The 23,186-nt window shown below is 48.2% G+C and overlaps 1 protein-coding gene across 4 annotated transcripts in view; it reads right to left on the bottom strand.

Moving 5' to 3' along the window:
• Positions 1-212: 212 nt before the first annotated feature.
• The window catches only part of LOC122159591 (mitogen-activated protein kinase kinase kinase 3-like), a 68,559-nt gene continuing 45,585 nt past the window's right edge, over positions 213-23,186 (bottom strand). For 2 of the 4 annotated variants that reach the window (XM_042817349.1, XM_042817350.1), the window contains exons 7-17: positions 21,790-21,901; positions 15,572-15,705; positions 12,557-12,630; positions 10,519-10,586; positions 8,621-8,713; positions 7,486-7,680; positions 6,618-6,766; positions 5,903-6,034; positions 3,390-3,519; positions 2,613-2,790; positions 214-2,131 (exon numbers count right to left, since the gene is read on the bottom strand). In XM_042817349.1, the coding sequence (XP_042673283.1) occupies positions 1,903-2,131; positions 2,613-2,790; positions 3,390-3,519; positions 5,903-6,034; positions 6,618-6,766; positions 7,486-7,680; positions 8,621-8,713; positions 10,519-10,586; positions 12,557-12,630; positions 15,572-15,705; positions 21,790-21,901 (1,494 nt within the window). In that variant the 3' untranslated portion in view covers positions 214-1,902. Of the gene's footprint in view, positions 2,132-2,612; positions 2,791-3,389; positions 3,520-5,902; positions 6,035-6,617; positions 6,767-7,485; positions 7,681-8,620; positions 8,714-10,518; positions 10,587-12,556; positions 12,631-15,571; positions 15,706-21,789; positions 21,902-23,186 lie in introns of all 4 variants that reach the window. The other 2 variants (XM_042817352.1, XM_042817351.1) reach the window with 2 other exon arrangements.

Genomic DNA, 23,186 nt, shown 5'->3' with positions numbered 1-23,186 from the left:
ACAGTGGTAATGCGGTGGCACAGGCTGCCCAGGGAGGCGGTGGAGGTGTCCCTGGAAGTGTTCCAGAGCCATGGAGATGTGGCACTGAGGGGTGTGGGCATGGAGGGTTAGGCTGGGTTGACTTGGTGATCTCAGTGATCTTTTCCAACCTTAATGACTGCACGAATTTCTGCCCGCCCACCCCCTAAGGTCCCCAGGCTCCCACAAGGCACAGCCACAACACGAAGCCACACAGAGCCGAGGGATCCGAGCCGCACGGGTTCATTATTGGGGTACAGCCGCCAGCCCTGGATGCTCAGGGCGATCACTCCGGGCTCTGCAGGCCCCGTCATGCCCTGGCACAGCTCTCCCTATGTACAGTGGTTGCCTACTGATAACTGGCCCAATAAGAAGGAATTATACAGATGTATAGGCTACACGGTAAAGATGATATACAATATCACACTGGAGCCTTTTCCCGACGAAAGGAAAACGTTTCTCTACGCTACACGGTGAGACAGCGCGGAGAGCTCTCACACGCTATGGCCGAAATAAAATATATATATATAAAAAAGAAATTTACATGGCATAATATTACATTCTCTTTTCCTAGTTTGTACATCAGAACACTGCGAGGGTTTTAAAAAATTAAAAGGCAAAGGCACCTGAGGAGCGAGTCACACTCACGTGCATGTATACATGTACATGTGTACATACACAGACACACACACACATACATACACACATGAGCCAGGGGACCAGGCCTTCCAAAGGGGGCAGATTTTGTAGAGTTGTGGCATCATGCAATCATAGAAGGATTGGAAGGGATATTAAAGCCCATCCAGTCCCCAGCCATGAGCCTCCCCAGCACATCAGGCGGCCCAGGGCCCCATCCAACCACGCCTTGAGCATCATCAGGGATGGGGCACCCACAGCTCTCCAGGCAGCTGTGCCAGGGCCTCACCGCCCTCATCATGCAGAATTCCCCCATAATATCTAATCTAAATCTCCCCTCTTTAGTTTAAAACCATTCCCCCTTGTCCTATCAAGAACTTGAAACACTCATTGGCTTCCACGGACCCTGTGTTTACCCCCTGAAGGTTTTCCAGCAGACTAGTGTTGGTCAAAGAGACTGGAACCCAACTGTGGTTTAAACTTTCTCCTGCAGGGCTGATGCCACTTGGAGTGGTGGGCACCCAGCAGCTCCTCTCTGTCTAATTTTAGGGGTCCCTCCTGCAGCTCCACACACACACACACACACACACACACACACACACACACACACTGTCAACATGGCTGCTGCTAATTGTGCCCGACTCCATACTTCGTGCCGAGTCGAGCACAAATCACTCCTTGATTGTAACCGCTTAAGGCACAGATCAGTATTGAACGCCGCACCGCTGGAAATGCTGCCGCTTCCAGACGGGTTCCCTCCCCCTTGTGACACCTGGGTCCCCCAACTCTGCAGTCTGAGGATCATCTCCTCTAGCCTGGCAGAAGCCTGGTGTGTTTCTCTGTGGGGAGCAGTGATGCACATCTGCTTTCTGCGCTGGTCCTGCGGTTGCTGGTAGGGGGACGGATGAATCCAATGCACTTTTCCCAAGAGATAAGTGACCTGGTGAGCGGGGATGCCCCGCAGCACTGCTGATGGCAGGAGGTTGCTCGCTCTGAGGCTGACACAAATGGGATGTCCGGGAAGTCCTGTTCTGCACTCCCGGTGGTGGCCACCATCCCCAGCCTCTGACCGTCCCGTGCGTGGCTTCAAAATTCAACAAGGCAGCGGCCACCAAGGTAGTGACGAGCAAGAAGTGACCTGTGGGGCCACCACCAGGATGGCCCAGTGCTGAGGTCTGAATGCAGAGTGCAAAAGGGCCGTGGATCTGGCGGCCATCCCCCCTCCCGTCAGTACTTTCCAGCCAGGGCTCAGAGCCCGCAGTTGACGAAGGGGTGCCTCAGCAGGTCCTCAGCCGTCGGCCTTCGCTTTTCCTCCACAAAGATCTGCTTGAGGAAGTTGCGGCAGGAGCTGGAGACGCCGTCGGGGAGCTGGGGGTTGGTCGGCTGGGTGGCGATCTTAAAAATAGCTGCCATGGCTTCAAACTCTGCCCACGGCGGCTTCTCTGTTAGCATCTCCACCACAGTGCAGGCCACGCTCCTGCAACAACAACGACAGGCAGGGGTGAGACAGCAGACAGGGGCCTGAGGCAGCACTATGCACAGGGCTCACTGCTCCCACAGTGAGAGAGGATTCGCACGTCTCATCCTACAGCTGATAGCTGACTTTGAGAGGCTGCATCCAGCTAACTTAAAATCAGGGCAACCAAAACACAACAGCTCTTCTGACAAACTTTGTAATCAGTCTGTTTTTCAGACTGAAACAACAGCTACGGGCTGGAGCCACATATGGCCCTAACCTATCAGGACCTCCTGTCAGGCAAGCTGTGGTTTTGAGTGCTCTCCTTTGGAGACCTTCAGCTACGACTCACATCCCACAGTCAATCCTAACATTCAACTCCCATTTTCATCCTTTGCATTGCTCTGTCTTCCAAACACTTAGCTATGCCTGTTGTTCCTGCTGCAGTTTCCCAAAAGGATTGTTTAAATGGTAGTAGTGGGGTTTGTAGTGTACTCCTTACCACACATCAGCTTTCCTTCCATATCCTTCTCCACTGATAACCTCTGGGCTCATCCAGTATGGTGTTCCTGTGACAGATTTAATCCCAGTCCCAGACATGCAGATGGTCTGGATGCGTTTGCTGGCCCCAAAATCTCCAAGTTTCACATTTCCAGCAGAGTCTCTCAAAATATTGGCACCTAGGGATACAAAGCAACAACAAAAACACCAAGAGATGAAGCAGCAAGCTAGCTGAGCAGCAACAGTGAGGACAGCAGGAAGGGCACAGGCAAAAAGCACAAGAGAGAGCCCAAAGGGCCATGCTGGGGCTGCATTCAGTGGTACACAAAATTTCACTCTGCTAAGGCAGATGCGGTCCAGCAGGGCTGATTCCGACCGGCCCTCAGTCAGCAGATTCCCCAGAAGTGAGCAGTGAGATGATGAATTATCCTCCCCATGCCCTGACAACAGAACAGAGCCTCAGATCCCTCTGATTGCCACGGTCTCCCAATTCTTGGGTATGTTGCACCAGATTTTTAGAAGTGTAGGGATCTGATGGGTGCACGGACAGCGAACAGTAAGAGTATTTAATGTGAGATCCCAGGCAGAAAGACAGAACAAGAATTTGGTTTTAGCTGCTCGTGCAAGATTCTCATGGTTCAAACTGTTGAAGGCAAGAGGCAAAGCTGGGGCAAAAATACCACATCCCAGCACTGTATTTTGCACAAGAATGATGTTGGGCCACAGGGATGCTAGGGTGAAGCAAGCATCAAGAAGCCTCCTGGCATGATCTGCTCACCTTTAATGTCCCGGTGGACAATCATATTGCTGTGTAAGTAGAAGACTCCCTGCAGGATCTGCCTGGTGTACTTCCGAGTGACGTTCTCAGTCAGAGCACCGTATGCTTTGAGCTGGTCCTTTATGGAGCCCTGCACAAGGAAACAACACGTAGCAGCCATGAAGTCCAGCAGAGCCAGGTGCATCAAGTCACAGGGACTTTTTGAAATTGCCTCACCGCTACATTTCTCAGCTTGAAAAAAACACTCAGCTGTAGAAACAGTAAGATAAAAATTCACAACGTGCTGAACACAGCTAAGATTTGTCCCCAGTGTCCCACATTCCAATGGAAAAAGTGGTAGGGCCTCTGACGGCCAACAGTGCTACTCTCTGCCAACACAAAGCACAGATCTTTTCCTCCCTCTAGTGGCTAGACTCCACCAATAGCTCATGGAGAAGGACAACCTCAGGGCCAAGTCTCCTGCGAAGCCTTTCTCTGGCTCCTTACAGCATAGATTACCCACTGCTGTAAGGAGGGCAGCCTCATGGGAAACACGATCAGACAATGTGCACCCTGCCTTGAGTCTCTGATCTAGGCATGCAGGCTCTTACTGGTTTGATTTTATTGATGAAAAAGGGAAAGAAGCATGGGTGCAGACATCCATCCTCCCCAGGAGATCATCCCCTTGGTTTTAGCTGTATTTTCTGTTGACTTAAAATGGATATTTCTCACTGTGTCACAATTGGAGCAAATTTGGGGGTCAGTACCAGAGGTTGCACCTAAATCCACCTCCAGCATTCAGGCTGAGCAGAAAGTGTAAAGGGAAACTCATCCTCTCTTCTACCTGTCCTGCAGCACAGTTGATCCAAGGCTGCCAAAGTCTTCCTCTTGTGGGAACAGCAGGATGCTGTGCTCCAAGTCACTCAGACTGTCTCGGCTCTTCAACATTCACCCATCTCTGCTGTTGCTCTGCCCAGCTACTATTCTGGCTTTCTGTGGAGGCTGGCTGCAATCCTGTGCCTCTAATTTCCCTTTCATAGCACTGCTGAAGTGATGCTGTGAAATTACCCCTTCCTGCACTCTACAGAGCACAACACAAAATACAGTCAGCTACCTAACAGCAGTGACTGTAAGAATGCCACGTTAACAGTGCACTAAAGCTTCACTTCCTAAAGATTTTACCAAGGTAGCTGTGTATCATCAGAAACCCAGCCAGAAACAGAGCTGCTGACCTGCAAGGTTTGGGAACTCAATCTATTTCCACTGCCATTGGAAAGCAAAGCCCTGAGCTGCTTTTGTGAAATAAGTCGTCACTGTGGCACTAAAGTCAATCTGTATTTGGTCAGAGCTCTGGTTTATCACAAAAAAAAACAAACATTCAACTTCCAGCCTTGCTGGACACTGCCCCAGCATCCAGTGTTGGTTTCCTGACTGCTAACAAACACCAGCATGTTGCAGAATAAGCAGCAAGGGTACTGCTGAAGCTCTGGAGCTTTACTCTTCTGGGTCCAAGCCTCATTTTAAGGCCTGGAAGTGAGACGCCAGCCCCTAGGGAGAGACAGAGGACGGCTCTTGGAAGGTGCTCAAACACATGGACATCCACGCGATCGCTCGTGTTCAAGATGTGCTAGGAGGGCTTCTAGCACATTTACAAACTACCAAAATCCTTTGTGACCAGATGACTTCATAGCTCCTTCTGACCTTACAAACAAGGCCTGTATAAACAAGGGTTTATTCTCCCACAGTCTGGAGAATGAATCCAGCTGGACAGGCAGGACTGCGGAGAGCAGATCCTCCAGCAGTGTAAACAGTAACACTGGTTTATACCAGCCAATGGCTTTGTCTGCATGGCTGATGTAACTTGCATGCTTGCAAACAGAGATGTTCAACTCATCTGCATGCATTTTAGAGCCCATGCTCAGATTCCCTCAAAGATTCCTGATCTTCCATTTCCCTATGGCTGTTTAATCCAACGTCAGCAAAAACACAAATGTAATCCACTCCTGCTCAGCTGGATAATGCTACCAACACAAGGTTCTGTTCTGAACAGGAGAAGACTTGCAAGCAAATAACACTGTTTATAAAACACACGTGCTGAAAGCCATAAATAATTGGTGACAGCTGTGGGTGGACAGTGTACTAATAACTTGTCCTGCAGGGATTTGTAATAAATGCTTAAGGATGGGCTCAGGCCAGTGTTTGGAACCAGATCTGGAGCACATCCCACATTCACCAAGATCAGATTCCAGACTGTGAACACACCCAGCTCCAGGACTCAAACCTAAGACCTGCCTTCGGGGCTTTAGATTTGACCCATCACAAGTTGAGGGTCTTGACCACGATGTCTGACTCGATCTACACTTTGTCAAGTCCTAGGGATGCTGAGATGCACTGTTTTGGTTTGCTGTTTGCTTTATCAGCTATAGTAGCGCATCTCAGCCATCAAATTTAACTCCAGATCCAAATGTCACCCAACTCAAGGCAGTCCAGATCTGTTCTCCGTAGCTCAGGACAATCTTTAGCACTGCACTCACCCCTGGCATGTATTCAACAAAGATCGACAGCTTCCTCTCCTCTGGATCCCGCAGACACCCGTAGTACTGCACTATCCTGTCATGACGGAGCGTCTTCAGCAGCTGAATCTCACACTCCAAGGCATTCACCTCCTGCAACAAAACAGACAGGCTCCATGGGGAAAGGGAACGGGTACACACACCTGTCTGCAACAGGAGCATTACCCAAACGTTGCTCAGAACTCAACACTTTTCATGGCACATACGAAGCTTCCTACTCAGGCAACAGCCATTTAAGGCTCAGAAATGAGTGCTGCTCTGAGGAACCGGCAGAGAGATGGATGGGAGACACAAGCAGATGGCTCTGAGAGAGGTGGATTCATTTAACTGCTCTCAAGGAGTTTTTTGTGGGAAGGTGTGAACAAAGCCAGCAACAAAGCTAACCCAGCACCCCAGGTGGGAAGAAGGTGAGTGGAGCAAATAGGCTGAAACAAAGCAGGCAGATCTCTGATAGATGGCATCTGGGATAGCAAGCCAACGTGACCAAGAAATAGGGAGGCAGACAAAGTGACTGGCGCCACATGCTATCAGGGATCACTCCAAAGACAGCAAACCCGACACAGTGTGCACACATTGCCTTCTGTCAGTGTCACAGACTCCTCTGCCACCTCTACCTCCATCCTCCAGCCACAATCCTGCAACGTGCTACAGAACACAGTGCTGCCCTCATACTCACCTTACTTGTCTCCTGACTGTCAGGATCAAATGGCACTTGCTTCACTGACAGCTCACGACCAGTGTCAGCATCATAGCAGAGATAAACTTCCCCAAAAGCTCCTCTTCCAAGCAGTTTCCCCAGCCTCCAGTTCACAGGTGCCTGCAGGGCTAGAGCAGAGAGGAGAGGAATGAGAAAAGAGCACAGCAGGGAGACTTCAGCATCAGGGTCCATTTATCAGGTCTGCAATGTTCTCAACAGGGCAGCTGTACCATCAACTTGTCCTGGAGGACAGCAAGCCATCCATTCCCAGGGGCACTGAGACCAATCAGTTTTAATCACATTGATCCTGCAACACCAGCAGTGCCTGCAACATTTTTGGGTGCTGCGAGCAAAGGAAGACAAGGAAGGGGTGGCCTCCAGAGCCATTTGTTCCCATATCCCAAATCTCCCAGACGATTCTGCTGTATGAACACAGTCAGAGTGAAATGCACAAGCAATTTTCTGCAACTTGGCCAGCTATGAAAACCAGCTGATCCTGCAGGCACTCTACTCCTGTCAAAGGTAAGGTACAGTGATGAAGACTTCATCTTCCCCACTGAAAAGCAAGGCAGTACAACGTGCCTCTTGCTGAGGATGGCGTAAGAGTGCATTCACAGAATCATAGAATCATGGAATGGCCTGGGTTGAAAAGGACCACAATGCTCATCCACTTTCAACCCCCTGCTATGGGCAGGGCTGCCAGCCAGCACACCAGGCTGCCCAGAGCCACCTCCAGCCTGGTTAACCTCACACAGGGTTAGCTCAGCTGATGCCCGGTAACTCAGTAGGTCTCAATTTGTGTTGTGACTGAAATGTATTGAGACAGTAAAAGCTTTGGTTCACTTACAGTTCCGAGCTTTGGTAGGGGAGGTGCTAAAGACCTGCAGACCCTTTTCACAATTGTTCCACCATTTAGGCCTGTACTCATCGTACTGCAAAGTGCTGAGCTTGCTGTCCCCAGTAAAGCTCTTGGTCCGGCTGGAAGGGACAAGCTGGAAAAGGTTTTCCTGTGGGAAGTAACTTCTGGGGAAAGTCCTCCGGCCTGCAGGAGAAAAGGGGGAGAGTTATGGCAAAATCTTCACACCAGCATGGATCTGTCTACTGCCATCTCCTCACATTGCTGCTCATACGATGCACCTCTTCAAACTAAACAAGACCAGTTTAATGAAACTGAAGCGAAGCCCTGTGAACACTAATTCAATTTAAGAGCTGGTAGCAGCAGCCAGGATTGCATATAACACAGAATGTTTCCAGAGAGGTTTGCAACAGTTTAAATACGTAAGGTTTTGTTAGTTCTTCATCACAATTAAACTCTGATTGGGCAGAGATTTACGCTTCAAATTATCCCAGGCATCCCCTAAGACCACAAGACAAATGGCCACACAAGTGGATCTTGTGATAACTGCTTGCACAAGGATAGCTTTAATGGTTTTTAATGGATTTTGGTGGGTTTTGGTGTTGTTTTTTTTTTTTTTTTTTCCATGGGAATTTGATCTGTATTCAGTTTTGTTTCCCACCACTTGCAGTCTCACACAATGAAAGGAGGGGCAGCAGAGAGGTGATGGAGTGGATCCCAAAGCTCAGAGCTCATCAGCTTCAAACAGCCACGAGCAGACACTGCTACCCTGCATTTGCCAGGAGAAACCCTCTCAAAAGTAACAAAGCAGCATCCTCAATCAATTTAGGGGAACAGAAAGGTTGGTATCGCCAGCAACAAGAAAAGCTGTTCACCCATGTGGCTAAGTTAAAACACCAGGCATAAGCACAAGAGATGCTGAGCACTGACACTGTAGACACTCAGTGCTTCTTAAGAACATTCCACAAGCTCTTCACCTTTTAGAATACACAAACAAATCCTAAATTACTCTGTTCTCCTTCTTCTCCCTCCTATATCTCTCCACCCCCAGGCACTGGTACAAGCATCCTGCACTTCCCATCCTGGACTGAGCACCTCTCTCTCCAGCCCTCCATCATTTTCTTACCATCGCTGTAGTCCTTGCGACTTTGGGAGAGGTGGTACTGCCTCGGGAAGGTCCCCCCCTTCCCAAACCTCTCACAGATTGGGATGTCAAAATCTGGCAGGAGGAAAGAACAGATGTTTCTTAGATCAGCTCACACCAAATGCCCAGAGTGTTTCTTAAAGGAAAGTGTTTGGACCTTCACGCTGAATTGTGGGGATACACAAGGTAACAAAACGTTTATTTGCAGAGCCAGGAGTTCCCCATGGCTCGCTGAGATCTGACCACAGTCACATAGTGTGAGTGGAAAATAAGGGCCAGACACCCCACTCCTGGTCCCCATAAAGGAACCGAGGTTAACCACTGACTTTATGGACTCTGGCCCACACTGTTCAAATACAAGGCAGGGGATTAACACAGAACATGTCTGGTTTCCAAGACAGAGTGTTAAACGTCTTATTTTGCACATGGAAAACATAAAAATGAGCATGGAAACAGAACTTCCAGACAGGGTCAGACCCAACACCAAAATCTCTGCTCTGTATCAGCTGCTTATAGAGAAATGCAGGTATCTAGCATTCGGGCAGGTATCTCTGCCTGGTATTTCTTCCCAGATGTGACTCAAAGATGGAGATCAATTTGTACCCTCCAAGCTTTCATCCTTACTGGGGCTTTAGTACATATAGAAAGTAAAACAGCATCGCAGTACAGATTAGACACGAGACCATAAGAGGTGGATAGACACACAAGATAAGAATGTATTTTTTAATTTTAATTAAATAAAAGCATCACGGGAAGCCACTGCTGGTAGCACTGAATAACTTGAGATGAAAATATCTGTCATTTCCCCCATCTTTCACCTCCTGTTTTTCCTCCATCCGACTGGAATGACACAACCCGTGCTGATGGTTTGTTTGTCTTAGCCTGGGGCCAGCAGCCGCTCCTGGGAGAGCAGGCCTGGCCTCGGCCTCCTGCAGCATTATTTCCCCATGACAGCAGCACATAATGGCTGAAATATGGTCAGCAAGAAGAGCAGCAAGGACGGGTCAAGAGGTTCTCAGCGAGCCACGTGTGAGCAACAACACCGAGTGACATCTCAAAGCACAGTGCCTCCCACACCACTGGGGTGTATTAAACTTCGGCGATGCAGACAGACTGCTTCATCTCTACAGCTCAGCCTCAAAATGCTGCCCCTGGCCAGCAGTGTGTGACCGTGCTGAGGCTGGCTGCCATTTGTTCGTTCAAAATGCTGAAAGCCATGACAGTGTCACAGTTTCCATGACTTAACCAGGTGGATGTTTGCTGGGGATTAAGCAGTAATCCATGATCCTTGCAAGTTACCCAATGTAGTGTTACAGATTCTGCCTCTTATGAATCCAAGTGGAAGAGGTATGACTCCCAAGAGGGTCTGGGCTCTGGTTTGCTGTGTATTAAGTAAGTATCCTGATTTCAGAAACAAAACGTGATGCCACATGGCTATTTCCAGCTCCTCAGCACCTCACAGCTGTCTCCAAAACCAAGAGCAAGACCCACCCAGCACGTTCCTCCAACACAGAGCTCATCTTTGGTCTTGCAACAGCTTTATTTCCTTACATCTACTGATTTCAGGGGCTTGAGTACACAGTTTAAACAGCTGTTGCTGTAAATTGATTATGAACGAGACCTGAAGGTCCTTCAGTGCTACCACTACTGCAGAGCCAACAAGAGTTAACGATGGCAAGGAGAACCCTGTCTGTGTCTGATGCTCTGGGTCTTCTGCTTTGACAAAACGTTCATGTTTAATCACTGCTGGGTCATTTCTGAAGTGTAACCTAAGCAGCAGAAATGATTTGCTTGATTGTTTTTAGTTACTTTTTGTGCAGTAGCATCTCTCTTTCTTAACTACTGGCTTCCAACAAATCCAAACCTCCAACCATACTTACCCATGCAATCAAGACCGTCTTTGGGATGACTCTTCCTTCCAGGAACAGGGGTTTGTGTAAAGGGAGGGCTGCATGGGGAAAAAAATACATATGTTCTATTATATCAGAAAGGCTGTGAAATTAGTTAAGGAGTGATTACATGCAGAAAGCCCAGACTACACAGTAAGGTGCACTGATGACTGGTCAGCCCTGCCCACCAAACTGAGTTCTCATCCTCAGTCTTCACAAGACTGAAGGCTTTTTCTAACACCTACACACCAGATGGCACAGAAGGAAAGCTGCACGTTCCTCTTGCCTCGATGTGAACACACTCATTTGTGTGAACACTGCTTATTTGCTGTGGATGAGTGGTTATCCACAGTGTTTGATTCATGCATGTCTCCTCTTTTCTGTACCATCATCTCCCAAATTCCTCATGCAAGCAAGTCTGCACCACCACTGTGCACACACATTCTCTGAGTGCACCAGGAGGGAGGGAGCAGGCTCATTGATCCCAGGTAAGTTCTTCAAATACGTTAAGCAAATGATATTGGGAAAACACTGCATAAGGATGGAATGGAGAAGGCACTGGGCAACCTGATCTACTGCTTGATTTAGTGGTTGGCAACCCTGCCCGTGGTTGGAATGATTATCTTTGAGGTCCCTTCCAACCCAAGCCATTCTATGACTCTATGATATGATCATCTTGACTTCATTCCAGATTCTGTGAGGGTCAGGGAATTGACCTGGACAGGCAGCTTTTCCAATCTGCCTTCTTTCCTCTTAATAAATGGACATAGTAATAGAAACTGAAATCTATCTGTGCCAAATCTGATCGCAGCAGCTTTGCTGCAAGAAGGAGGCATTAACTGTGTTCTCTCTTAGTGTCAGACTGGTCTCTGTGCCTGGTGACTAGCTCTGCCCTCTGGAGGCTAATGCCATCTCACACAATTAGCAGCAAGGACTCAGCTATGCTTTTTCCAGAATCACAGAATCACAGCACATCCTGAGCTGGAAGGAACCCAAAAGGATCATCAAGCTTACCTCCTGATTCCAAACAAGGCAACGTGTGCTAAATATTCACGCTTACTCCTTTTCCTACCTTTGAAGAATACAGCCCTCCTCATGCCCCTTCCAGCTCTCCAGACCCAATGACTGAACACAGCTATGCACACATGACTCTCTTGCCAACATGCCTAATGCTCTTCTCTCAGTTCACAAAAAAAGCATTACAACCAAGCTGTGCTTCTGTTGCTCTGCAGCAAAGTCTATGCAAAAAGCAAAACTGGGGCATAGAGGCTGAGAACACAAAGAAATCAGATTTGATGCATCTGTAACAATGAGCAAATACATCAGAGGAAAATATTAAAAGCCACAAAAAGGAAATGGACCTTAATGCTGAGACACATCCAAAGTGCACAGAGTCATAAACCCAAAGCACGCCACACAATCAAATCAACACAACGCAGACCTGCTGGAACACAGCCTTGGTGCTGCATGGCAAAAGCAATGGAAAAAAAAAAAAAAAAAGGAGGAAAATAAAATAAAAAAAAAAAGAAAACCTTTGATGTGGATTAAAAAAAATAAATGTATTGCTTCCCAAAAGGACACTGTGTCTTTATACAGCCTGCCATGCACAGCAGCAAATGTAGAGTCGCTGTGCACGTGTGAGCTTGGACCAGCCGCGCTAAGTATTGAGCTGCCGCCTGCCTCAGTACAATGTGTCCCAGTTGCTTCCTGCAGAGAAGCTAAACTTAGCCACTGCTCGTCTGGTGTCCTCAGCGCCTTGACTGACATATCTGTGGCTGCTGGCAGCACCCAGGGGCTGCCAAATGTATGAGCAGTCAATGGAGAGCAGACAGCATGCCCAGAGACGGGCAGAGAGAGGATAAGGCAGTATTGACCCAGTGACTGCAGAAAGACAGAGGGGTGAAAGAGGGGTCTGGCTGAGGCACAAAGAGGCAGGCTGCCTGCAAATCCCCAGCCACTCTGTCCAGCTAAGATTACTGCAGTTTAAATCATAATGAAGCACCTGTGAGCATGGTGGTATGCAACTAACCTGTCCACAGACCTGTCCAGAGACTGGCAGCTCCCAGACATCGACCCATCGGGGCTGATGAAAGCTTCAAGCATCTGATGAGAAAGGAAAGGGAAAACCAGTAAAGTAACAGATGAGAATACAACTCTTCAAGTTCCACTACTAATAAACATCTGCTGTTTCTCCACTGAAGCCAGCTGATTTTCACCATCTGATCCTGGTCCCACAAGAAAAGACATGCAGACTAACAAGCTTTCTTTGCACAAGAAATTCATCTATGATGTTTCCCTTGGATTATTATTATCATCAATTGCATTTGACAGAATGATAGAATCGCCTGAGTTGGAAGGGACCCTGAAAGGCCCCAAAGACCCTCCAAGTCCCCTGCAATGAACAGGGACACCTGTAGCTCCATCAGGTGCTCAGAGCCCCATCCAGCCTGACCTTGAGTGTCTCCAGGGATGGGGCACCACCACGTCTCTGGGCAACTTGTGCCAGTGCCTCACCGCCCTTATAATAAAAACCTTTTCCTTTTATCAGGCTAAATCTCCCCTCCTCTAGTTTGAAACCATTTCTCCTTGTTCTACTTGCTAGCAGGGAAGCTGAGGTAGAGCTAATAGGCACCCTGATGTTCTAAGCATGTTGAGAAATCAATGAGAGACAAAGTGCTCAAAGTATTCATAAGGAAAAAAATGAAATCAGGACACAAACAGTGTGCCCAAGGCCAAGTGGATGTTTTGCACACAGCCAAGACCGTGGCCATGGACTCCTGCCTCCCCCTGGCACACGACACCAGCCTCCACCTCCAGTGATAAGCAAAGCATCGTCAGGGCTGTTGGCTGGAGGAACCGGCTTGGCTCTCACTAGCTCAGTGAGTCAAAAGCTACATTTGTGTTGCTTCCTGGATGAGACATTGTACTGGACGGGATTATTTATAGCTGGCTAATAACAATAGAGGCTTTGTGTTGAGTGGTAAACCTAAGGGCTACGAGCACTTCCACGCAGAGCCAGCCTAGGGTCCAGCTTGCTGCCGGGAAAGCAGAGCAGAGGATGGCTGAGCACCACGTGGAGTTATCCCTTCCTGGCTCCCGAATCCAGCCACTCCTCCTTCCCCATGTACAGGACTGCCTCTCCATTTCCATGTGCTGTTTCTGTGCTACACCTCCTTGAGCGGTTGTCATAACAGCTCTTATTGTTTTGGCAGTCCCAATTGGAAAGTGTGATTTTCCTCTGCTTCCCAAGATCTTACTCCAAAGCCTCATACTTCGAAGCGCAGCAGCCAAAGAGGAGCAAGGTCCCTGCTTAGCCCCCATCCCATCTCTGCCAACCACACCAGCTCTCTCCCAGCAGAGATGCTGAGTGATGACGCAGACTCAGCATTCTTTAAAAGCCTGGCAACAGAACTAGAAATTTGAGCACAGGCTGCCTTTGGAGGTAGTGGAGTCACTGTCCCTGAAGGTGTTCCAGAACTGTGGAGATGTGGCACTGAGGGAGATGGTCAGTGGGCATGGTGTGGTGTGTCGATGGTTGGATTAGGTGATCTTTGAGGTCTTTTCCAACCTTAATGACTCTACGATTCTATGTAGACCTCAGTTACATCACCTGCAGAGAGGCACCCCCAAAAGGCAGGAAGCATCTCCTTGCAAGTGGTTTTACAGCAGGTATGTTTGAAAGCTGCACTCCGAGAACATTCTGAGGGCAATCCATAGGAAAAACTACGGCTGTTCAATGAGGAGAGAAATGAAGGAAAGAAACAAGTCCTTTTTCCTGCCTTTGTCAGTGCACACATCCATCCACCTCTCGGAAAAGACAGTGGGCCACCCATGGCGCGATGCTGGGGGAGCATCTGGGAACCTTCATCAGGAGCAGAGCTGATGGAGCACCATTAACAATCAACGCAACTGTGCTGACTTACACCCCAGGGGGTTCGAGCAGGCCCTCCTCCTGCACATACACACTTTGTCTTAATCCTCCTAAATGTGTTTGGAAGTCATGTGGAAACAATAGAAAGCCAGCTTTTGGCTGCAAGCAGCACGAGATACATCTGCACTCCGACGCTGCCAAGGCTCACCCGGAGTGACTTCTCATTTTATTAATGGCTGTAGAATAAACTGTTGAAAACACAGCTTTGCCATGGAAACACTGGCACCACCCACACTCAAGAACAGAGCCAGTGAGTGCTCCTTGAATGCAGGAGGCACGCATTCCCCCAAGGAAGAACTTGGGAGATGTACAGCAGCCCACTGAAGTGAGCAACCCTGCTCAGTGCCTTCCTGAAGTCCCTCCAGATCCCTCTTGCGAGTTGATGCTCTCTTTCCAAGAGCACTGCAAAACTGAACCTTGCAACCAGATAGCCCACAGAGTGCAGGATGCCACTCATCCTAAGTTCTTTGGAGCTACAGCTTGAGCAGAGATGCAAACGGAGAGGGAGGTACATGCTCTTCCTGGTCAGTGACCATTCTAAGTTCACCCCTTTATGGAGGGAACTGATTTGAGACAGAGGTTCTGCTCATCACTCTGTATTAAATCTAGCAACTCTTTTATTACTGAGGGATTGAGACATACAAACTGCTTAATAAGGGAAAAGAAAAAAAAAAACAACAAACGGGGGGAGGAGAGAGACAAAAAAAGTACACTGAGACTCTTCAGACAGAGCCAAGGACTGTAGCCAGAGCTCAGGCAGAAACAGCACATGGGAAGCAGCGAGAGCTGCTGACATCCCCAGGCTGTTGCAATCGCGGGCAATCATTTGCTTGGCACACTCCCTTGTCATCCCAGGATCCGGGAAGGCCGTGGCCATGAGGGCCTGGCAGCTGGTGTGCATGTGTGCTACCTGGAGTGTCAGAGCGTGCTGCAGTCATCGCCACAGCTAGCTTGCAGGGTTCCTAGAAATCACGTTTCTGGAGCATGTTAAGCCCAGAGGAAAAATCTGTCCTGAGGGCCACAGGCAATTTAGAAGCAAGAACGACGCTCGCGGTGCAGAATGCAGTGTGCCCACTTCAACCCACATGCATTTAACCCACGAGCCCCACTTACATTTTGATCCATGGTCTCGGGGATGAACTCGCCCTCGCTGTTGATGCTGGTGTAGGAGCCCTGGCGAGCGATCTGCTGCTGCTCCTCAGGAACACTCCCTGGGGGTGGAGAGCTCCGGCCAGTGTGCAGAGAGCCTAGGAGATGGGGAAGTCATTGATCAACAAGACAAGGACTCACTGCATTGAAGTCCTGCCAGAGACCGTGGTCACAGACCTGACTGAGCTGTAGATGTCCCCGTTCACAGCAGGGGAGCTGAAGGTCCCTTTGAACTCAAACAACTGTGTTATTCTATGATCTTCCAGAGACGCTGCTGAGTTTGAACTTTTTGGAAGAGAATGGAAGAACTAGAGAGCCAATACTGTTCATGAGCACCTACAAAGCTTTTGTATCCGGGACAGTTGCTTTCTGCAAAGCCACACAACACCCAGCAGACTTCAGCTTTCAGCCTACCCTGGCTCCTAAGAGCTGTGCCCTGTATCTGGATACTTTGTCAATACCAGAAAGTAAAAAAGCTCCTAGAGCTTTGTTGTTGCGCAGTCAAGCCAAACCCCAATACCACCTCTCATCTTTGACCTCATGACGTTTCCTCCCTGGAAATGCTGTCTCGTTCAGCAAAGTGGGAAACAAGCCTGGCTGCTCATCTTGAGTGAACTCTGTATAACGTCACTCAAACGTTTCATATAGATGGAAAAAAATTTGCACCCAAATATCCATCTTCTCTCCCTAAGAGTAAGGAAAAACAGCACTCAAAGAGCCAAAGGGAGAGGAAAGACTCATGGGGTTGGCCCTCCTGCCACACAGGTTACCTCCCCTGCCTGTAGCCCTGGAGGCTCCAAATCCACCCAAACCAATTCCTTCAGCCTTTGCAGGACATAGGAAGTGCTGTCCTTGCTTAACCCAGATGCACAGGCTTGGCTTTGCTTGTCTTTCTGCAGTCCCCTCTCAATCTGCAATCACTTCAGTGCGAGGAATTGCTGACGGAGATCTGCACTGCTCTGTGCTGGAGCTTTAACTGGTCTGCACTGTGCAATAGGACCTTTTACACAAAAATTAGTTTTTCAACAGGCTTCTAAAAAGCACGTGTCCTGCCCCACAGTTCTTACTCCCCTCTGCAGCACTCCTGCAAACTTTTTGGTTCATCACCACCATTTGGTAATGAGGTGTCCATGCTGAGCTCCGTACTGCAAGAGAAAGGTATGGGAAAGGGGTCTATTCTGTAATGAGAAGTCAGTGCAACACTTCCACCTCTGCTGCTGCTCTTCTGCAGCACAGTTACTGTGCCAGATTGATCTCTGGCATAAATCCATCACCGTGATCAACACCACAGACCTCTCACTTAAGCCAATGCGCATCAGGAGCTGCTAACATCAACAGCATCACTCCAATATAAAAGATCATTCAATCAGGCTTGCTGGATTTACACCAAACACAGAGATATCTGTCCTATAGTACATCTCCCTCCAGGCTCCTCGCTCAAGTTTTAAAAATAAAGGCCTTTGAGATGCTTTTTTTCTCCTTCCTATTTTCTCCTTTGCAGATTTCCTGCAGGATAAGAGCACAGCGAATCAAAGTCCAATTGAAGTAAGGCCAAGATCAAGGAGGGAGAATCTCCTCAGCGCTGCAATGCACATAATGAGCTGGCTTTCCACCAGCCCAAAAAAACAAAACCAGTTGGGAAGCATGGCATCCTCCCCTTGAAGATAAATAAACAAATGCTTAACCATCAAGAGTTTGGGTACACTGGAGAAATCACTGTTATCATCTCATTTGTGCTGCATAAAGACATCGGGGGGCTCCTGCTCCAAAAAGCCTCTCACTGGTCTGACATGGTGTTACTGCTGTGCCTTAGTTCTGCTGAGCAACTCTACTCTTGCTGCTCCCAAGGTTGGGTCTGCTTGTGCATCCCTCCCTGCCACAACCCACCCACAGCCCAGGTTTTCGAGTCAGGGTCAACAGGGAGCTGAACACACTCTGTGTGACTCTGGACCCGGAGAGCTGAGTGACATTTATCACAAGTGTAAAGACTTGGCATGATCTCACATTAAGCTTTTGCCTGGAGTAACTGCTCCCAGTCATCAGGTCAGTTATGTTTGACCTTCCAGAGTCACATTTCCTGCTAAAACTGCAGTGGGGGTAGGACAGTAACCACTTCTCAGCAGGCAAGGAAGTGAGGCAAAATGCTCAGGCATTTGCATGCCTGGGAACTGCTGGATTGAAGCAGATCCCTTTCAGCCAAGCAGTTCAGGAAGAAAAGCTGCTTGAAGTATTTTCTGCAGTTTCACACCTCCAGGAGCACTGGTTGCTGAGCACTGGGTGCTGCTGCTGCACATCTCTGTGCATGCCTACCTGCCCAAGAGGAATGGGAGCTCAGCCTCAGAGCCAAGAGCTGATTTCCCCTTTCAAAGCACATGGCAGCCCTGTCTGACCCCACTAATGACACCTCAGGCATTCTCAGCAGTGCCAGTGGGGTCAGAAACAGAAAGCAGTGGCTGGGGAGAGAAGACAACTCTGATCTTTAATGTGCAGGCTTAATTCATAGTAATTCAACATGATGCATACTGGATGCATTAGATATTGCTGCTTTATCCACCTAGAGACAGAGAAAGGAATGGTCAGCCAAGCTCAGACGAGCCCAACACATCACAAATGGTCTTTGCCTTGAACTGATGCTCACAAAACAGCAGCGGCATCAGGCAGAGAGAAAAGACCTCCTAGACTGTCCTCCTCGAGCCTATAGGATTACATGGCAGCTCCAGAGCCAGCAGGGTAGGGGTAAGCTCTGAGGCATTACTTGTAAGCCAGATGCTGGCCAGATCTTAGCAGCTCTATTCAGAATTCCTGAACTCAGAGAAACTCTGCAGCTTGGCAGCAGCTGAGCATCTGACCTCAGTTACCCTTTGTAGCAAGGTGCTCTGCAGTGGGATTCCTGCTCCATGTTTCACACACTAATGTAAAGCCCTATATTTGAGGTTAGAGCACAGCATGTCCCAGGCAGGATGAACCAGGCCAGCATGGAGCCTTACAGTCACTGCTGGCATCTACTGTTTTTTTTTTTCATGTTCCTTTCTGTTGTTTTTATTTAAGAAGTGCCTTTCATGCTGTATGTGCAGAGTTCTTGGTGCTGCACGTACAAGCAGCTCCCCTGTGCCAGGCTTGGCTTCCTTCAGCCACCTTGTTCCCTGGCCTCACCCCTTCCCTGCCCTGGCAGATCCTTCCCAAAACTTCATCCATCACTGACCAGCATCAAGCAGTAGTCCTGATGGAGAAGAGAAGCCCCATAAAAGCAAGGGCCGGGCAGGGCTTGTTGACAGCTGCCTGTGCTCACAGCTGCAGTCACAGAGAGCCCAGCCCTGAATGATGTTGCCACAGAGCCAAATGAAGGACGTGACACCAAGATGTGTTGTTCTTCCAAGCCGTGGTGGGAACATGGGGCTCAGGACACAGTGGCACAATAAGCAGATAGAAACCTGCAGGAAATTCCTCACCAACAAGCTGTGGCTGGCATGGGGAGGTGTGAGCACATCGATCAAATCTCCCTCCACTTCTTTTTAGTGGGATGCTTCCAAGTCTTCCTCCTCTCCATGCTGACCCTTTGAGGATGAATTCCTACATCTCAGCTTAAGGCAAACTATAGGGTACATGTAACAAATTATAGGGAACGTTTTTCTAACTCACGTCAGGTAACTGACATGCTGCCCACAGGCGCAGTCTCCTCCTCCTCTCAAAACAGGGAGGAGGTTCAACCACCATGATTTCCACCCATGCTAACCCAGCTGGTACCTGGGCACAGCCAGGAGGGCAGTTCAGGGCTGGGCAAGGACATCAGTTGCCAGCCAGTGCTCATGCCCTGGCCCCATGAGTTTAATGGCACAGGTACTGCCACCATGCTCATGTTTTTCAGTCACCCATCCAGCCCGTACACCACCAAAGCCTACTTCCCCTATGATGCCCTTGTGCTGTTTTCTGCACTGCATTCCTTGCTGAGCAAGACCCAAGCCATTCTATGATTCCATGTTCCCTGCTGTCAAATGCCCCAAAATGAAGAGAAAAAGGATGCCTTGCTCTACATCATCTCTTCCCAGAGGTCGTGGTTTGCCAGCATGGGAATAAAGAATCAAGCCTTTGGCAAATGTTTCCAATCAAGTGTTGATTCCAGAATGGAGCTCATGAATAACTGGTGGATAATGTTGTGAAAGCTGCCCTCAGATATCCAAAAATTCAGAACCCCAGTAGATTTTAAACCAAGTTTTCTGGCACTCAGCTGAACATTTTCAGATGCTGGTCACCATGAGACTGGAACATTTTCCTCTTCCAATAAAAAAAAAACTGTGTGCGTTGGGGGCGTTTCACTGAAAATGTTTATGAAAAAAATAATATTGACTTTGCATAAGGTTTTTTAGGGACAGGGAACGAAGATATTTTCTGTCCAGCTGAAGCAAAAATAGCCAAATATCTTCCACAGAACATCTACCCCCTTCTCAAGTGCTTGTGCCAACGACATGCAGTTTTATGAGTTTTCACTGCTGCTATCATGGCAGAGTCAGCAGAAAACCACGAGCCATCTCAGAAACAGGAGAACGTGACCCTGAACCACCTTTTTCTACAACATCACTTTATATCTCTTTTTAAACGCCGTCTTAAGAGAGAAGCTGAGATGAGTTAAGATCTTCTCTTGATAGCAGCTGCGCTGATGACAGCAGAAGCAAACGCAAGGACATAGCTTGCAACTGCAAGAGAAGAAGTTTATCCTACAGGAGCCTTGGTCTTTTAGGATGCCTTTTCACTACCCACAAAGCTCAGTGAAATCCCCTGTCCATGCTCACAATGTAGGCTCATCTCTGCCTGTCTAAAGCCAGATCTTCAGCTTTACGCTCCACCTGGACAGCCACCCTCCCCCCTTTCAGCTCACTGAAGTTTCTGCCCAACTACTGGATAACCCATCTCTGATTCAAGTGGTCAAAAATGGAATCTGCAGGACTGCAAACAGCTCCTACAATGGGCTGCAGTAGCCTCATAGAGCCTGCATAGCTCCAGAGAGGTCTGGTGTGCTCCTACCATGCAGAGGGCTCGGTGCAAACCCTGCTCAAACTGACAGCAAGACATACAGTAAGAAGTAAACAGTAAGAAAAGACCAAAGGCTGCTGTATAAACCAGTGAGCCCAGGCTATAGATTCAATGATTCTGTGATCCTAAGAATCAATCTTCTCACTAGCACAGCAATAAGCAGAATCAATTCTGCCCATTACGTCTGGTTCACACATCAGTGACAGCTCAACATTAACAGCCAAACAAGGGCCAAAAAAGAAAGAGCACCAGAGATGTTTTGCCCAAGCAGTTTCTGCAGAGTGTCTCTGCTTTGCTATATAATTTGCCTGCATTTCATTCAGAAGATTCTAGGCAAACTCTCAAGAGCCATGAAGGGTAGAAAACAGTACAACAGAAAGAGACATCCTTGGCACATCCCAACAACAGGACCAAAGAGAACTCTGGGTCAGGTAGCAGCCACATCTGGCTTCAGTAGGTTGTAATGTGGAGAACAATACCCCAAAAGGCTGCTCTTACCAATGCTGCATGAAGTATTGTTCTCTGTAAGATCCCATACAGTTTTCCAAACAAGTACCTGCTCCCAGTGCCTCAAATGGAAAGGGATGTTTCCCTTCATTTGAAATGCTGCCAGTGCAAAACACTGCACGCCCTCCTGAGAAACCATAAAAGCAGCAACCACAAACTTCACCACCCAGAACTGACCACGGGCACTGAGATACACGTTTGGTCCTCAGGACGTAGCAAACCCAAGCCCAGTGTGCTACATTATTGTGCTAAGCAATAAAAGGAGAGGGATACAGAGAAAATGTATGGCAGATGGTTAAGGGAATAAGGACACCAAGGTTTGGAATAGCCTTGTCTTTCTATAGACCCTCACTCTTCACTTTGATGAAGATCAATTCACTGTAGGTTTTTACCATTAAATGAGAGGTTTTCCCCTCACATTACACCTTAGATCCTCTCAGCTTTCATGCGTGACACAATTCTAATCACTACAACCTGTGCAGTTCATGGTTTCCTCCTCAAGCCAAGTTATGACTGCACTAAGATACTGGTGGGTGACATCAGGATGGACACCAGACCATAATACGTCCATGACTGTGACAGGAAAGGGGATGGTGGCTCCACCTGTAACAGCACATACACCCCACAGAGCACTGCGTTTCACTTACCTGTAGAATACTTTCGTGTCCTCTCAGAGTCCTTATACAGGGATCCCATGATATCTCCCATGGATCTGGAGATCCTCATTTCATGCTGCTTGCTGTTGTTTGGCTGGAGGAGCTGTGAATCACACAAAAGGAACCATCAGACCTTGCCAGAAGTCAGGCCCCTCGTGGACACACCGTGTGAAATCCTGCACTGGGATCCCCATGACCACACTGTCCAAGAACCATTAAAAAGCAGACATGCATTTAACTTTGAATGATCCAAAAATCGTTCACAAATTACATCTGTTAGCACAATGGTCTAAAACAATAAAACCGAGTCCAAGTTAATTATGATGCAGACATACAACATAAAAGACTGTTCTGGTACTGCATTATTTCAGGATCAATACAGAGGCTGATCCTTATCCTCAAAGTTTGCAAGCCCAAATGAAAGCCTCTCCTCCACGCTCCCTGTATTTCAGTGGCAGTCTAAGCACTGCAGAAGTGACTCTGTAACAGAGCAAAGTGGACAACGAGGCTTTTCTAGGGAGTACAGAAAAAAGGGAGAGACAAGGACTGTGTATGCAGCTGGTAACTTCAATACAGCTTGAGTTACATTGGTAAGACTTGGTAGTGGCAGAGCCTTACTAACATAATGTGATATGCACTGTGATTTTGTGATTGTTTTATTTATGACCTCGAAACTGCATTTTTTTACGTGCAGAAGAATATTTACATGCTTTAGGAGAAGCTGGACCAACCTCAAAGCTGTACACAAATCTACCTGGACCGCCCTGCTCTTAGTAGCTGTCTTGTAATGCTCCAATTTTCCTGCAGCCGATAGGAACAACAGGACATAGGAAAGCTCAAGCAATGGCTCAGTTTTGCCCTGACACTCTGGTCCCTGCACCTTCTGAGAACCTCCCAGAAGGAGCAGAGAAGACCCAGGAGCTGCAAGCAGCAGCAGCAGCAGCGTGAGGACAAGCACTATGAGTTTCAAGACACTCAGCCTCTCCGGTACTTCTAGGAAATATAAGGAAGAAAGAGTTGCAACATCTGCAAATCCCTTGTTTTACAGCCTGTGCTTGGGGCAGAACGACATGTGCTTTGGCAAGGAGCTCCGTGCAGGCGAGGTCAAGCTAACAGGCTTAACTGCAAAACCACTGAGCTCAAGAGAAAAAAAATTAAAATAAATAAAAATAAATAAAAAGAGACAGTCCTGCACGACACTGAAGGATTCTCTAGCTTGTCCTCCCTAGTCTTTAGTACTTCAGCATCACACAAAGGGAACGGTCCCCGTGCTGTCACCCAGCTTGGCAATGGTGAGCATATACAAGGAGGGGATGCAGAGGGATGGTGCAGCATCCTTATGTGGAAAGCACAGGGGGTGACCCAGGGGTTAACCTTGTTTGAGGATG

The sequence above is a fragment of the Centrocercus urophasianus genome, unplaced genomic scaffold (genome assembly GCF_019232065.1).
Source record: "Centrocercus urophasianus isolate 14NV4802_14NV808 unplaced genomic scaffold, USGS_Curo_1.0 seq_16, whole genome shotgun sequence".
In the NCBI taxonomy this organism is placed as follows: domain Eukaryota; kingdom Metazoa; phylum Chordata; class Aves; order Galliformes; family Phasianidae; genus Centrocercus; species Centrocercus urophasianus.
This window is presented reverse-complemented; position numbering and strand designations above follow the sequence as displayed.